This window comes from Oncorhynchus kisutch, linkage group LG8 (genome assembly GCF_002021735.2).
Source record: "Oncorhynchus kisutch isolate 150728-3 linkage group LG8, Okis_V2, whole genome shotgun sequence".
Classification (NCBI taxonomy): domain Eukaryota; kingdom Metazoa; phylum Chordata; class Actinopteri; order Salmoniformes; family Salmonidae; genus Oncorhynchus; species Oncorhynchus kisutch.
In genome coordinates, this window is record NC_034181.2 from 43616590 (window position 1) to 43634010 (window position 17421).

At 41.2% G+C, this 17421-nt stretch overlaps 1 protein-coding gene across 3 annotated transcripts in view; it reads left to right on the forward strand.

Moving 5' to 3' along the window:
- The window catches only part of edil3a (EGF-like repeats and discoidin I-like domains 3a), a 262777-nt gene that overhangs the window by 32901 nt on the left and 212455 nt on the right, over positions 1 to 17421 (forward strand). For 2 of the 3 annotated variants that reach the window (XM_020488704.2, XM_020488703.2), the window contains exon 2: positions 14177 to 14251. The exons of the other annotated variant lie outside the window; for it this stretch is intronic. In XM_020488704.2, the coding sequence (XP_020344293.1) occupies positions 14177 to 14251 (75 nt within the window). The remainder of the gene's footprint in view (positions 1 to 14176; positions 14252 to 17421) is intronic. 3 annotated transcript variants of the gene reach the window in all.

The window sequence follows — 17421 nt, forward strand, 5'->3', positions numbered from 1 at the left end:
TTTTCTTATTACAGACATTAGCTGTACTCAAACAAAGTGGATGATTCATCCAAGTAAAAGTGATCAGGATTGTATATTTCAAATGTATTATTGGGCTGAATATGATTATAGTGGGATTGTATGTTGGTAATGAATGGGTAGCAAGGAATGTCAAAGATGTCATCCTAGCAGACCTTGGTTCCACCCCCATTCAGTGGCAGGGGTAAACCACAATGCCTTGGTGTTGGCACCAGCAGCAGAAAGTGTGATGAAGTGAGAAAGTCAAAGGAAACACTCTGCTACTTACAGAACCTCAAGCTGTATCACTGTGCAGGGTTTAGATACACCATATGCCTGATTGGCATTTGAGATCCGCGAGAGGCACTTTGGCGTGAACATCAGCTGGGTAAAACATCGTCAGCCAGCAGCTTCTTGGACCCCCTTGAGACTTGTCTATATTTGTGTGAAGTGTGGCTTGATTAGCCTTTGGTATTTCATGCTATTTGGCACTGTCATATTTTGAATTCAAGAGACAAACAGACAAGAACACAAGCAAATTGCGGCACATGTTATTACATAACTTCATTATCTATTCATTTGGACATGTGGTAAGCACTATAGAGTTTTGCAATTTGCCTTTGTAATTAGACAATATTCAATAATTCTCAACAAGTTCAGTTTAATTAAGTCGGATGAAGAGCTGAAGTAAACATTCAAATAACCTTGAGGGCTTTTACCACATACATTAAGTATGTGGACACTTATTGCTGACAGGTATATCAAATTGAGCACAACACCATGCAATCTCCATAGACAAACACTGTCATTCCAACAAGTCAGTTCATCAAATGTCTGCCATGCTAGTGCTGTTATTGTAAAGTGGAAACTTCTCAGCCACGAAGTGGTAGGCCAGACAAGCTCACAGAATGGGACCGCAGAGTGCTAAAGTGCGTAAAAAAAACAACTGTCCTCGGTTGCAACACTCACTGCCGAGTTTCAAACTGCCTCTGGAAGCAGCGTCCGCACAAGAACTGTACATCGGGAGCGTCATGAAATGGGTTTCAATGGCCGAGCAGCCGCACACAAGCCTAATATCACCAAGCGTCAGCTAGAGTGGTGTAAAGCTAGCTGACATTGGAAGGGAAAGCTTAAAGCTACAGCATACAATGACATTTTAGATGATTCTGTGCTTCCAACTTTGTGGCAACAGTTTGGGGAAGGCCCTTTTCTCTTTCAGCATGACAATGCCCCTGGGTACAAAGTGAGGTCTATACAAAAATGGTTTGTCGGTGTGGAAGAACTTGACTGGCCTGCACAGAGCCCTGACCTCAAACCCATCACACACCTTTGGGATGAATTGGAACGCCGACTGCAAGCCAGGCCTAATCGCCCAACATCCAATATCAGTTCCCGACCTCACTAATGCTCTTGTGGCTGAATGGAAGCAAGTCCCAACATCTAGTGGAAAGCCTTCCCAGAATAGGCTGTTATAGCAGCAAAGGGGGGGGGGGACCAACTTCATATTAATGTCCATGATTTTGGAATGAGATGTTTGACGAGCAGGTGTACACATACATTTGGTAGTAGTAGTGTATTACACAACATTGGACTTTTCTAGATGTTGGTAGATGTCCAAGATAATAGCCAATCAGTATTGCATTCCTTAGCTCTTTCTTTAGTAGATACATCATGTAGGAAAATGCCATTTTGGAGAGTTCCTTGAGAATACAATTACTATGTCCTTTTGTAGGAGTTCTGATTATCAAAGTATCAAACATTTTACATTATTTTTCATAGTGTATTGATAAACGCTATGTCTGTGTTTTACCTCAGAAAAGGAAGAATATGTCATTGTTAATTGCCTCCACAGTACACATTGTTCAATCAATATATTGATTGATGTCCATGATGGGCTATAATTGTGTGATTTGTAACCATATTTTACCTAGGCTACAGGTTGAGTTTGTGAAAAGCTTTGGTCCATGCTACAAGTTAGTCTGAAGCCCCTAAACCTTACAGGCTCTGAGCAGAGTGCATTATGGTTGCCCTTTGCCCATGATGAGGTGAAGTAGGATCTCTTCCTGAGACGGATGCCCTCTGTGTTCCCCTACAGGGCTTAGAGTTGGGCTAGCAGGCTAGGCAGTGCACAGTAATGAGGGCTATAAAAGTTAGAACACGGACCAGATGATTTAACATTGAAAAATACCTTTTTCCTCCCACAGGAATAAAAGCTGGGTGGAAAACTTATTGAAAAAGAAAAAAATGACGTGTAGTAAGTCTGAGTTCGACCACACTTATTTTGGCCAAGATAGGATTCCCGGAACTTTCTTACCGCAAACAGTTTGAAAGCTATTTTGATGAAATCTCGGTATTGAGGAAATGAAGTGGTGGAGACCGTCTTATGTGGATGGAAGCACTTATCAGACAAAGTGGTGTGTGTTGAATAGCTAAGTCAGACCAGGAAGCGGCGTACTGTTGGCCTCTGGCTGGGTGGAAAGACCCTCAGTTCCTTTTAATGGTTTGGAAGGAGATGGAGATTTATGTGACTGCTGAATCAAGTCTTTAGACATAGAACCAAAAGTGAAGAGCACGTGTTTAAGTTCAAGCAATAATTATGTTTGGGAGAAGCCACCTACCTCACAGCGACCCGACACACAACCACACCATGGTGATTATGGCTTCTGGTTCGTCCCAAACCATGGTCACCACGACTGATTGTAGTGGTTTGGGTTGCGAACGCAAAGCGCTGACATCATGTATATGAATGTCGGGTAAGCAAACGGTATAGTAGATGGAACATTCGCTGAGTTCAGGTCCAACATCATATAATTCAAGGTAACCTCTCAAAGTTGACATGATATTGTGATCCTTTGGCTTTCATCACATGCTGTATGTGTCATGCTATTAGTTTTGTTTATTTGAATTGATTTCATCACGGTCTGAACTTCCTCACAGCTTCGCTGCAGCTTGGAACCCATCGGCTCAGCAGAAGTATCTTACCCCGCAGGGGGCAAGTTTAAAGGATGCCTTCAGCGATTTACTTGATTCCCAGCACCACCAAAGGCCTCACTCATCTTCAAACCCCTAGCATGCTAGCAGCAGAGCAGATCCATCTCTCAGGGCTGCGTCCTCCCTAAAGCAATCAATCTATTTGGAGTTGAACGGCCGACATGTTCCCTGACATTGCTACCTGCTACGGCTTTCACAGCATTTGTGATGCTCTTTAATTCTCTCTTTTTTTCTCCTCTTATCGTCTGCTCAATTTATTTTATTTTTGTATTGTTTTAGAGCTGCCTTTCTTTGAGAACAGATTCTTACTGTTGGCTTGATAAGATCACAATGTCTGTCTTTCATGTTTGCCTGTGGTGCTTTGACTCTTTCTGCATACTTTTACATTTCTTCTCACTGTTCTTTCTCTTAACCATTACCAACCAAGCTAATTACCTTTAGCCACTGTATCCAATTAACAGAGTGTCTTAGGCTTTTCTTTGAATAAAATCAATCATGTTCTAATCATTTGCCATGTGTTTAAAAAGCCTCATTGTAGTTTTTCACCTTGTTGTGATTTTTTGGCATTTGGTGACCCGACATGAAATGCAAGGATCTAGGCCTTTTGTGTTCCCTTAAAATATCATTATATTGATTTGTATCCAGTCAAACCATTCTCTTTGTGAAGCCCAATAAGTGTGTTTGGGGGTGATGACGGTCAAAGTCTAAATAGAGTTTTTAAAGTATTTACTATGGACTTTGGTTTCATCCCAACATGTACAATTTACGGCCAATCGTTCTGTAATGTCTCCCACTGAAAGTCTACCCCATGGTAGATGGCTGGAATGGAATCAGTGGAATGGTATCAAATACAGCAAACACATGGTTTCCATGTGTTTGATGCCAATCCATTTTCTCTGTTCTAGCCATTATTATGAGCCGTCCTCCCCTCAGCATCCTCCACTACTTACCACATAACGGGAACCGGCCAAACCAGCCAAACCTTTTCCCGTGGATAAATACAGAGCCTTCAGAAAGTAGTCATACTCCTTTAACCTATTCCACAGTCTGTTGTGTTACAATTCAAAATGTATTAAAACAAATACGTATAATTCACCCATCTACACACAATACCCCATAATGGAAAAGTGAAACATGGTTTTAGAATTTTTTTCACATTTTTTGAAAATGAAATACAGAAATCAAATTTCCCTTAGTATTCACACACCTTTGCAGTGACACTCCAAATTATGCTCAGGTGCATTACATTTCCCTTGATCATCCTTGAGATGTCACTACAACTTGATTGAAGTCCACTTCTGGACATGATTTAGAAAAAACACTCCTGTCTATATAAGGTTCCACGGTTGACAGTGCATGTCAGAGCAGAAACTATACCATGAAGTCCAAGGAACTGTCCGTAGATCTCCTAGAGAGAATTGTGTGGAGCCATATATCTGGGGAAGGTTATTAAACCATTTATATTGTGTTGAAACTTTCCAAGAGCACAGTGGGAAATTGAAAAATATGGAACCACTGAGAGTATGCCTAGAGCTGGCCATTCGACTGAACTGAGCAACTGGGCAAGCAGGACCTTGTTCAGGGAGGTGACCAAGAACCCAATGACCACTCTGACATAGTTCCTTGGCTGGAATGGGAGAACCTGCCAGAAGGACAACAGTTTCTACAGCGCTTTACAAAGCTGGGCTTTATGGGAGAGTGGCCAGACAGATGCCACTTCTGAGAAAAAGGTACATGACAGCACACCTGGAGTTTGTAAAAAGACACGTGAACGACTCGTTCAGAGCATAAGGCAAAAGATTCTGTGGTCTAATGAGACAAATGTAATTATTTGGACTGAATGCAAAGCACTATGTCTAGAGAAAATCAGGCTCATCTCATGACCCATCTAACACTATGACTACCATGAAGCATGGTGGTGGCAGCATCACACTATGGGGATGCTTTTAAGAGTCAGTGACTGGGAGATTGGTAAGGATAGAGGGAACAATGAATGGAGCCAACTACAGGAACATCCTTGATGAGAACCTGCTTCAGAGTGCAAATGACCTTATAATTGGGCGAAGATTTACGTTCCAACAGGACACTGACACCAAGCATGCAGCCAAAGCAACACTGGAATGGCTTCAGAACAAGAATGTGAAAGTCTGTGAGTGGCCCAGACAAAGCCCAGACTTGATTCACATTGAAAATCTGTGGAAAGACTTGCTGTTCATCACTGACCTTCTAGGCAGAGTTGCAAAGAAAAAGGCATATCTCAGTCTGGACAAAAAAAATTAAATAAATGAAGATGGGCCAAAGAACACAGACACGGAACAGAGGAACTCTGCCTAGATGGCCAGCATCCCAGTCACCTCTTCACTGTTAATGTTGAGACTGGTGTTTTGCGGGTAGTATTTAATGAAGCTGCCAGTTGAGGACTTGTGAGGCATCTGTTTCTTAAACTAGACACTAATGTACTTGTCCTCTTACTCAGTTGTGCTTCGGGGCCTCCCACTCTTCTTTCTATTCTGGTTAGAGCCAGTTTTTGCTGTTCTGTGAAGGGAGTAGTACACAGCGTTGTATGAGATCTTCAGTTTCTTGACAATTTCCCACATGGAATAGCCTTAATTTCTCAGAACAAGAATAGACTAACGAGTTTCAGAAGAAAGTTATTTCTTTCTGGCCATTTTGAGCCTGTAATCGAACCCACAAATGCTGATACTCCAGATACTCAACTAGTCTAAAGAAGGCAGTTTTATTGAACAACAGTTCTCAGCTGTGCTAACATATTTTCAAAAGGGTTTTCTAATGATCAATTTGGCTTTTAATATGACAAACATGGATTAGCTAACACAGCGTGCCATTGGAACACAGGAGTGATGGTTGCTGATAATGGGCCTTTGTATGCCTATGTAGATATTCCATAAAAAATCTGCTGTTTCCAGTTACAACAGTCATTTACAACATTAACAATGTCTACACTGTATTTCTGAACAATTTTGTTATTTTAATGGACAAAAAAATGCTTTTCTCTCAAAAACAAGGACATTTCGAAGTGACCCAAAACTTTTGAATGGTATTGTATATATACAGTAATGTGCAAAAGTTTTAGGCAGTTGTGAAAATTTTTTGTAAAGTAAGAATGCTTTCAAAAATACACATGTTAATAGATTATATTTATCAGTGAACAGAGTAAACATCTACATCAAATCAATATTTGGTGTGACCACCCTTTGCCTTCAAAACAGTTTAAATTCTTCTAGGCACACTTGTACACAGTTTCTGAAGGAACTCGGCAGGTAGGTTGGCCCAAACATCTTGGAGAACTAACCACAGTTCTTCTGTGGATTTAGGCAGCCTCAGGTGCTTCTCTCTCTTTATGTAATCCCAGACAGACTCAATGTTGCGATCAGTGCTCTGTGGGGGCCAAACCATCACTTCCAGGACTCCTTGTCCTTCTTTACGCTGAAGAAAGTTCTTAATGACTTTCACTGTATGTTTGGGGTCATGCTACAGAATACATTTGGGGCCAATCAGATGCCTCCCTGATGGTATTGCATGATGGATAATGTACTTCTCATTATTGAGGAAACCATTAATTCTGATCAAATTCCCAACTCCATTTGCAGAAATGCAGCCCCAAACTTGCAAGGAACCTCCACCATGCTTCACTGTTGCTCATTTGTGTACCGCTCTCCAGCCCTTTGGTGAACTAGCTGCCGTCTGCTTCAGCCAAATATTTCACATTGTGTCTCATCAGCCCAGAGCCATTTTTCTGCACCCCAGTTCCTGTGTTTTCATGCATATTTGAGCCACTTGGCCTTGTTTCCACATCAGACATATGGCTTTTTGGCCGCAAGTCTTCCATGAGGGCCACTTCTGATCAGACTTCTACGAACAGTAGATGGGTGTACCAGTGTCCCACTGTTTTCTGCCAATTCTGAGCTGATGGCACTGCTGGACCTCTTCCAATTGTGAAGAGAAGTAAGCATGATGCGTCTTTCATCTGCTGCAGTAAGTTTCCTTGGCCGACCACAGCGTCTACGGTCCTCAACTTTGCCCGCTTCTTTGTGCTTCTTCAAAAGAGCTTGGATAGCACATCTGGAAACCCCTGTCTTCCTTGAAATTTCTAACAGGGAGAGACCTTGCTGATGCAGTATAACTACCTTGTGTCTTGTTGCTGTGCTTAGTCTTGCCATGGTGTATGACTTTTGACTGTAAACTGTCTTCAGCATCCTCACCTTCTTAGCTGAGTTTGGCTGTTCCTCACCCTGTTTTATTCCTCCTACACAGCTGTTTCTGTTTCAGTTAATGATTGTGTTTCAAGCTACAAATAGAATTGATGATCATTAGCACCTGTTAATACATAATTATGTGACTTTTGAAAGTAATTGGTAGCATCTGATTTTATTTAGGGGCTTCATAGCAAAGGGGGTGAATACATGTGCACGCACCACTTTTCTGTCTAGCTTTTAATTATTTTTTTTTAACAAGTAATATTTGTAATTTCACCTTACCAATTTTGACTATTTTGTGTATGTCCATTACATGAAATCCAACAAAAATCTATTTAAATTACAGGATGGAATGCAACAAAATAGGAAAAGTGCCAAGGGGGAGGAATACTTTTGTTAGGCACTATATAATCTTATAACATGTTATACCCAGTGGTGTATATTCACGGATGCCAATGGAAGCCAGACTTCCTCAAAAGCTGACCATTGTATTTCATAATTTTCCTTCAATTCGCAAGAGGCCGAACGAATCTCACAGGAAACAGCATCCGAGCGAGCGAAATATTGCCCCTCTGTCTCTCTACGTGTAGGCCATCGAATGCACTAAATTGTTTTTGGAATCTTTTAGTTGACACTTAATTAGACTAAGCAAAGGTGATTTGATGATGTTGAAATGGTCCTGGAATAGTAGAGGCAGCTCCTGTTTTCTTTGCAACTAACTCTCTGTGGTTCTAAATAAATAGTTGTTTTGTGGTCCAAAAATGTCAGAAACATTCAATTGCAGGTCATGCAATAACTTTGTGGACTTCACCGGACAGATATTGCTGTCTGGTTGTGTGATAAAACAAAGGTGTGTTGAATTTATTCTGCCACTGTGTCTTCTTATTGTCTCGGCTTTTAGGCCTACATATCACGGTCGCAAGGCAAATTAATGTACAGGTTAAAGCAATGCAATTAACACATACAGTAGGTTGTAATAGGTTTTTACCCACACACCGCTACTGTGTACAGTACTAATCAAAAGTTTGGACACACCTACTCAGTCAAGGGTTTTTATTTATTTTCTAATTTTATAGATTGTAGAACAATACATCAAAACTATGAAATAACACATTTGGAATCGTGTAGTAACCAAAAAAGTGTTAAGCAAATCAAAATATATTATAGATTTTAAATTAGCAACCCTTTGCCTTGAGGACAGCTTTGCACACTCTTGGCATGCTCTCAACCAGCTTCATGAGGAATTGCTTTTCCAACAGTCTTGAAGGAATTCCCGACATATGCTGAGCAATTGTTGGCTGCTTTTCCTTCACTCCGCGTCCCAACTCATCCTTAACCATCTCAATTGTGTTGAAGTTGGGTGATTGTAGAGACCAGACCAGGTCACCATTCCATCACTCTCCTTCTTGTTCAAATTGCCCTTAAAAGCCTGTAGATGTGTAAATCAAATCAAATCAAATGTATTTATATAGCCCTTCGTACATCAGCTGATATCTCAAAGTGCTGTACAGAAACCCAGCCTAAAACTCCAAACAGCAAGCAATGCAGGTGTAGAAGCACGTGGCTAGGAAAAACTCCCTAGAAAGGCCAAAACCTAGGAAGAAACCTAGAGAGGAACCAGGCTATGTGGGGTGGCCAGTCCTCTTCTGGCTGTGCCGGGTGGAGATTATAACAGAACATGGCCAAGATGTTCAAATGTTCATAAATTACCAGCATGGTCAAATATTAATAATCACAGGCAGAACAGTTGAAACTGGAGCAGCAGCACGGCCAGGTGGACTGGGGACAGCAAGGAGTCATCATGTCAGGTAGTCCTGCGGCATGGTCCTAGGGCTCAGGTCCTCCGAGAGAGAGAAAGAAAGAGAGAAAGAGAGAATTAGAGAGAGCATACTTAAATTCACACAGGACACCGGATAGGACAGGAGAAGTACTCCAGATATAACAAACTGTCCCTAGCCCCCCGACACAAACTACTGCAGCATAAATCCTGGAGGCTGAGACAGGAGGGGTCAGGAGACACTGTGGCCCCATCCGAGGACACCCCCGGACAGGGCCAAACAGGAAGGATATAACCCCACCCACTTTGCCAAAGCACAGCCCCCACACCACTAGAGGGATATCTTCAACCACCAACTTACCATCCTGAGACAAGGCCGAGTATAGCCCACAAAGATCTCCGCCACGGCACAACCCAAGGGGGGGCACCAACCCAGACAGGAAGATCACATCAGTGACTCAACCCACTCAAGTGACGCACCCCTCCTAGGGACGGTATGAAAGAGCCCTAGTAAGCCAGTGACTCAACCCCTGTAATAGGGTTAGAGGCAGAGAATCCCAGTGGAAAGAGGGGAACTGGCCAGGCAGAGACAGCAAGGGCGGTTCGTTGCTCCAGAGCCTTTCTGTTCACCTTCACACTCCTGGGCCAGACTACACTCAATCATATGACCGACTGAAGAGATGAGTCTTCCGTAAAGACTTAAAGGTTGAGACCGAGTTTGCATCTCTCACATGGGTAGGCAGACCATTCCATAAAAATGGAGCTCTATAGGAGAAAGCCCTGCCTCCAGCTGTTTGCTTAGAAATTCTAGGGACAATTAGGAGGCCTGCGTCTTGTGACTACGTGTAGGTATGTACGGCAGGACCAAATCAGAGAGATAGGTAGATGTAATGCTTTGTAGGTTAGCAGTAAAACCTTGAAATCAGCCCTTGCCTTGACAGGAAGCCAGTGTAGGGAGGCTAGCACTGGAGTAATATATTCAAATTTGTTGGTTCTAGTCAGGATTCTAGCAGCCATATTTAGCACTAACTGAAGTTTATGTAGTGCTTTTTCCGGGTAGCCGGAAAGTAGAGCATTGCAGTAGTCTAACCTAGAAGTGACAAAAGCATGGATTAATTTTTCTGCATAATTTTTGGAGAGAAGGTTTCTGATTTTTGCAGTGTTATGTAGATGGAAAAAAGCTGTCCTTGAAACAGTCTTGATATGTTCTTCAAAAGAGAGATCAGGGTCCAGAGTAATGCCGAGGTCCTTCACAGTTTTATTTGAGACGACTGTACAACCATTAAGATTAATTGTCAGGTTCAACAGAAGATATTGTGTCATTGTCCTGTTGAAAAACAAATGATAGTCCCACTAAGCGCAAACCAGATGGGATGATGTATCGCTGCAGAATGCTGTGGTAGCCATGCTGGTTAAGTGTGCCTTGAGTTCTAAATCAATCACAGACAGTGTCAATAGCAAAGCTCCCCGACACCATCAAACCTCCTCATCTGTGCTTCACGGTGGGAACAACACATGCAGAGATTATCCATTCATCTACTCCGCGTCTCACGAAAACACTGCGTTTGGAACCAAAAATCTCAAATTTGGAATCATTAGACCAAAGGACAGATTTTCACTGGTCTAATGTCCATTGCTCGACCAAGCAAGTAAGTCTCTTCTTCTTATTGGTGTCCTTTAGTAGTGGTTTCTTTGCAGCAAATCGACCATGGAGGCCTGATTCACGCAGTTTCTTCTGAACGTTTGATGTTGAGATGTGTCTGTTACTTAAACTCTATGGAGCATTTATTTGGGCTGCAAATAAATGCTTCACAGAGTTAGCTCCTGTGGAGTCCCAAGAAAAGCTTGACTAAAATAGCTTGATTGAAATCTTTTTTTTTTTTTGCATTTGTTATACTAATACGCTATTCAAACAGGGATGCAAGCTTGCTCTTGTTTTCTGAATGTTAAATACAACAGCTAAAATACTCACAGGGAGTTTGAAAGAAGAGAGACAATGTTTGTTTTTGATTGATTATGTGTTTAAATAACAGCTATAACCTATGTTCGAGCAAATGTTTTTTTGGAAACTTGAACATTGTTAGAATTTGGAGCAACATTTAGCCTGTACCCTTACAGTTTTAAACAGTGGCCAATAGTCTATTGTGGCTATTTGAGCATATCATAGGCCTACAAGCAAAACTAATAAAGCAAATACCATAAATCTTCTAAAGGATCGGTGGGTTCCCCACGGGACGGTTGAGCTAACGTAGGCTAATTTGATTATCATGAGGTTGTAAGTAACAAGAACATTTCCCAGGACATAGACATATCTGATGTTGGCAGAAAGCTTAAATACTTGTTAATCTAACTGCACTGTACCATTTACAGTAGCTATTACAGTGAAAGAATACCATGATTTTGTTTGAGGAGAGTGCACAGTCATGAACTTGAAAATGTATTAATAATCCAATTAGAAACATTTGGGCAGTATTGATGCAATATGTTGAACAGAAATGCAATGGTTTATTGGATTAGTCTAAAACTTTGCACATACACTGCTACTGGCCAAAATCTAAATTACACCTGAGCTGGAATAATACATTATGGCATTTGTCTTGCATTTCAAAGATGATGGTACAAAAAAAATCTGTTTTTTTTTATTGTATTATCTTTTACAATATCTAGTGTTATATTCTCCTACATTAATTTCACATTTCCACAAACCTCTAAGTGTTTCCTTTAAAATGGTATCAAGAATATGCATATCGTTGCTTCAAGTCCTGAGCTACAGGCAGTCAAATTTGGGTATGTCATTTTAGGCTAAAATTGAAAAAAGGATGACATTTTCACATGGGAATAGCTTTTGATTTATATGATATAGCCTATAGTAGACTATATCATCTAAATCAATGCAGGCCTATATTGCATGAGACAAAAAAAAACATTTTGCCATTAATCCATGACTTGGTCTGTAACACCATGGGCCAAATAGGTGAGTGTAAATGTATGATGCAAGAAACCACTTTACAAAATACAATTAATTATTATTACCATACAGAAAATTAGACAATGTAGGCTACCCCTCTGCCTTTTGGTTTATTTGCATATTCAAGCCTGTCTCAAAATACAACCCGTCCCTTTTAATTTAGACAAGCTTTATACCTGACTGGCTTTTCAAAGACAGCTTGAAATGTAGCCTTCACGTTTTGTGCTCTTGTAGAAAGCAGTAACTCCACATTGCTGATCTATACTTATCTATAACTAGGCTAGTAACTCGCTAACGAGCAAAGAATATCAACAAATGTGCACACGTGAGGCTCTGATCTGAAATCTCGCAGGTGATTGAAAGACTTATCAGTGAAGTTCAACCTAGAGGGAACATTGCCATAACCATTCAATCTTTGTGAAGAGAAGCGAAAGACTGGCCACTGCATCTTATTCTAGTCCAATAGCCTATGATTCAAACATGTCATTACAATGATGAAGATAAGGACAACAAAACATAGGCAATTTTTATTAAACTGTTGCGAGAGAGGAAGGAATGAAGGAACAAACAATAGAGAGAGAAACAGGAGGTAGCCTAATACCCACATCGCACAACATTAGCGGAAATATTAGTGTAATGTTAATGCATCAGCCTACTAATTATTGCATTTGCAAAAAGTCATCAACGTAAGGGCATTTCGTAATTTCTTTACCCAACTCTTAACCTAAATCAATGTTTTTGTTGATTTCATGTTGAATTCACACTATTTGACAAATCAAACAAATGCAAATCAAAACTGAAGTCTGTGCCCAGTGGGGACATAGCTACAGTGCCTTCAGAAAGTCTTCACACATTTTTCTGTTACAAAGTGGGATTAAAATGTATTTAATTAAAAAAGAATTGTCAACCATCTACACAATGTCAAAATGGAACAAAACTTTTAACATTTGTAAAAAAAAAAAAAAGAATGAAAAATAAAGATATTTCTTGATTAGGTAAGTATTCTACTCCCTGAGTCAATACATGTTAGAATCATCTTTGGCAGTGATTACAGCTGTGAGTGTTTCTGGGTATGTCTCTAAAAGCTTTCCAAATCTGGATTGTGCATTTTTTGCAGTACAACTTTAGTGCCTTGTTGCAAAATGTTTATTCTCTACAGGCTTCCTTCTTTTCACTGTCATTTATGTTAATATTGTGGAGTAACTACAATGTTGTTGATCCATCCTCCATTTTTTCCTATCACAGCCATTAAACTCTCTAACTGTTTTAAAGTCACCATTGGCTTCATGGTGAAGTCCCTGAGCGGTATCCTTCCTCTCCGGCAACTGAGTTAGGAAGGACGCCTGTACCTTGATACACCATTGATACACCATTCAAAGTTGAATTAATAACTTCCCCATGCTCAAAAGGATATTCAATGTTTTACCCATCTTCCCATGGGTGCCATTCTTTGTGAGGCATTGGAAAACATCTCTAGTCTTTGTGGTTGAGTCAGTGTTTGACTGAGGGACCTTACAGATAATTTTATTTGTGGGGTACAGAGATCAAAAATCATGTTAAACACTATTATGAGTCTTTTTACTCCTGAATGTATCTAGGCTTGCTTGTTGACTCAAGACATTTCAGCTCCTTGTTTTTTAAAATTAGTTTGTACAAATTAATTAGGGAAACCTTGCTTTTGAATGACATTTCCGGTTTTGGTAGGACATACCAGGTTACCTTGGAGAAAAGTGATTTATTCTCGGGATGGAATATTTTTTACATGCCAGGAACATTTTAAACCATAATAGTGACTACAACCATGGATCCACTTAAGAGGAGGGTGTTTAAGAGCTGATCAAACATCAGACCAAAGCTAGGCCTATTAGAATGTCATGCCCGCAATCTTTGACTTTGAAGATGGAGTGGCGTTCTCTGCATATTACAAACCCCATAGAAGCTTGTGACCAGTCTGACACCAACTCAATCTCTGAACTGGTTTGAGTTCTAATCAGACTTGTGATTCCAATTCTCCCTCATTAGATTATTGTGCCCAAAAAAAAAGACTCACAGGGAATTTGTCAAGGCTTTTATTGAGTAATTCTAAAGGACTCAAGATACTCAAAATACTTAATGACAGTATCATCAGTACTGCTGGCTGATCCAGCTGTCTGACCATTTTAATGAGCAGAGGGTTGTTCTCTAACCCAATGGGACCCTGTGTTCTTGTATCCCCGTGTCTTGCAGGGGAAGTTTACGAGCCCAATCCCTGCGAGAATGGGGCTGCCTGCCTCAATGTTCTGGCTGATGAATCCTTCTCATGTGAGTGTTGCACTGGTTTTTCAGAAACTAAACTTGTCTTAGTAGTGTGGAGATTGGTAAGTGAGATCAGAAACACTTGCTGAAATGACATAGGTGTCAACTGTGATTGTGTGCATGAGTCAAAAGTTTTAGAACACATACTCATTCAAGGGTTTTACTTTATTTTTTACTATTTTCTACATTGTAGAAAAAGAGTGAAGACATCAAAACTATGAAATAACACATGGAGTCATGTAATAAGCAAAAAAGTCTTAAACAAATTAAAATATATTTGAGATTCTTCAAATTGCCACTCTTTGCCTTGATGACAGCTTTGCACACTCTTGGCATTCTCTCCAACAGTCTTGAAGAAGTTCCCACATATGCTGAGCACTTGTTGGCTGCTTTTCCTTCACCCTGCGGTCCAACTCTTCCCAAACCATCTGAATATGGTTGAGGTTGGGGATTGTGGGGCCAGGTCATCTGATGCAGCACTCCATCACTCTCCTTCTTGGTACAATAGCCCTTAGGTGTGTTGGGTCATTGTCCTGTTGACAAACAAATTATACTCACACTAAGCCCAAATCAGATGGGATGGCGTATCACTTCAGAATGCAGTGGTAACCATGCTGGTTAAGTGTGCCTTGAATTATAAATAAATCACAGTGTCACCAGCAAAGCACCTCCACACCATAACACCTCCTCCAAATTAAATCAAATCAAACCATGCTGTACAGTGGGAAATACACATGCAGATATCATCCCTTCACCCACACTGTGTCTCAGAAAGACACAGCGGTTGAGGTAACTCTGGGTCTTCCATTCCTGGCGGTCCTCATGAGAGCCAGTTTCAGCATAGCGCTTGATGTAGAAAATAGTAAAAATAAAGAAAAACGCTTGAATGTATAGGTGATCTAAAACTTTTGACCGGTAGTGTATATCAAAACCCATCATGGCGCCGTGGATTGTTGGTGGTTATGGATTGAAGGCTTGCGTTCCGCGTCTGTCAGGATGGTGTCAATGGTATCATATTTAACGGCTCTATGTTTGAATTGTTAAGATGGTGTCCCATCTGGTGTGTGGCAGCTTGTCTCCTTGACTTCTGATGTGCCCACCCTTCCCCCATCACCCCTGCCTGCTCTCCTCATGGCAGTGGGACCCTTAATCCAAATGTACATGCTTCAGTCATCTGTACATGCCCATCCTAGAGATATAATATTTCCCTGCAAATTTCCCTCTCTCCTGCTCAATTTTGTGCTGCCTCTTTTTTTGCCACCCTTCCTCTGCCTTTGCATCCCTCTCACTCACGCCATCTCTCCCTCCCTCCCCTGTGTATGTGCTTTATGTTTTATATACACATATGGCTATAAAAGTCATGAAAATGTACATGCGTGAAGCTACTGTAGGTCTTTGACAAAACCACATGTTAGTCAGAATGCAACTACTGTGACTTTTAGAGAAGTGGAAAGCAGCAGCTGACTGGCATTTGCATATTATAACAGCTTTTACAAGTCATTTTTGCAGTCAACACAATATTGCCTTTTCTCTGTTCTCTATTTATGTGGAATATTCTGCAAAGTGCATTTGGAAACACAATAAATCCATTGTGGAAAGTATTTTCAGAATACTGCTGAACAGCACAATAGCTCCCGTATGACATTTGGAGTCTGCCTTGTCCTTAACTCTCTGGGGAAGCTCTGTAGCATCTGACAGATTCAAATCATATCAAATCAAATTGTATTAGTCACATGCACCAAATACAACAGGTATAGACCTTACAGTGAAATGCTCACTTACGAGCACCTAAACAACAGTTGATTTTCCAAAAAATATGGATAAGAATAAGAGATAAAAGTAATTAAAGTGCAGCAGTAAAAAAAATATAGTATATATATAAAGGGGGGTGCTGGTACAGAGTTAATGTGGGGGGCACCGGTTAGTTGAGGTAGTATGTACATGTAGGTAGAGTTATTAAAGTGACTATGCATAGATGACAGAGAGTGGCAGGGGTGTGGAGGGGTTTTGGGTGGATACAAATAGTCTGGGTAGCCATTTAACAGGATGTATGGCTTGGGGTAGAAGCCTTATGGCTAGGTCCAAGAAGCCTCTTGGACCTAGACTTGGTGCTCTGGTATCGCTTGCCATATGGTAGTATGTTCTTAGAGAGAACAGTCTATGACTAGGGTGGCTGGAGTCTTTGACAATTTTTAGGGCCTTCCTCTGACACCGCCTGGTTTTTTAGGTCCTGGATGGCAGGAAGCTTGGCCCCAGTGATGTACTGGGCCATTCGCACTACCCTCTGTAGGGCCTTGCGGTCGGAGCCCGAGCAGTCACCATACCAGGCAGTGATGCAACCAGTCAGGATGCTCTCGATGGTGCAGCTGTAGAACCTTTTGAGGATCTGATGACACATGCCAAATCTTTTCAGTCTCCTGAGGGGGAATAGGTTTTGTCGTGCCCGCTTCACGACTGTCTTGGTGTGCTTGCGTCCCGTCGATGAGAATGGGGGCGTGCTCGGTCCCCTTTCTCCTGTAGTCCACAATCATCTCCTTTGTCTTGATCACGTTGAGAGAGAGGTTGTTGTCCTGGCACCACACGGCCAGGCCTCTGACTTCTTCCCTATAGGCTGTCTCGTTGTTGTCGGTGATCAGGCCTACCACTGTTGTGTCATCGGCAAATTTAATGATGGCATTGGAGTTGTGCCTGGCCGTGCAGTCATGAGTGAACAGTGAGATTCTTAGCTCTGCTTGGAATAAATGTGAGCTTTGAGACCTTGTCATCCACATAACATATGGGCTTGTAGGAGGCTGTATTTGATGCACCAGAACAAAAACTTAAGAATGATATGTTAAAACGCGGCGGGAGTGAATTAGCTCTGCTGTGCCTGTCACAAAAGATCTCCAAATCCCCTTAGTGTGCATGTATATTTGTCATCTGTAATTTTCTTCCGAAATTTACAAAGATTTGAAATGATTCAATCACGAAATGGATGTATCCCATTGCATTAAATGATGCTTTAACTTCTGTTGCAATTCATCTCTCATACGGTGCTAACACCATGAGGTAGCACAGCCATATCACACTGAATGTGGATACAAACACAATTGTTTTATTGCCATGTGTAGATGGGATGTTCCTCATTAAATTCACCTCAGGTAACTTTGCAAGCAGCTGCTCCAACATGATCTTTA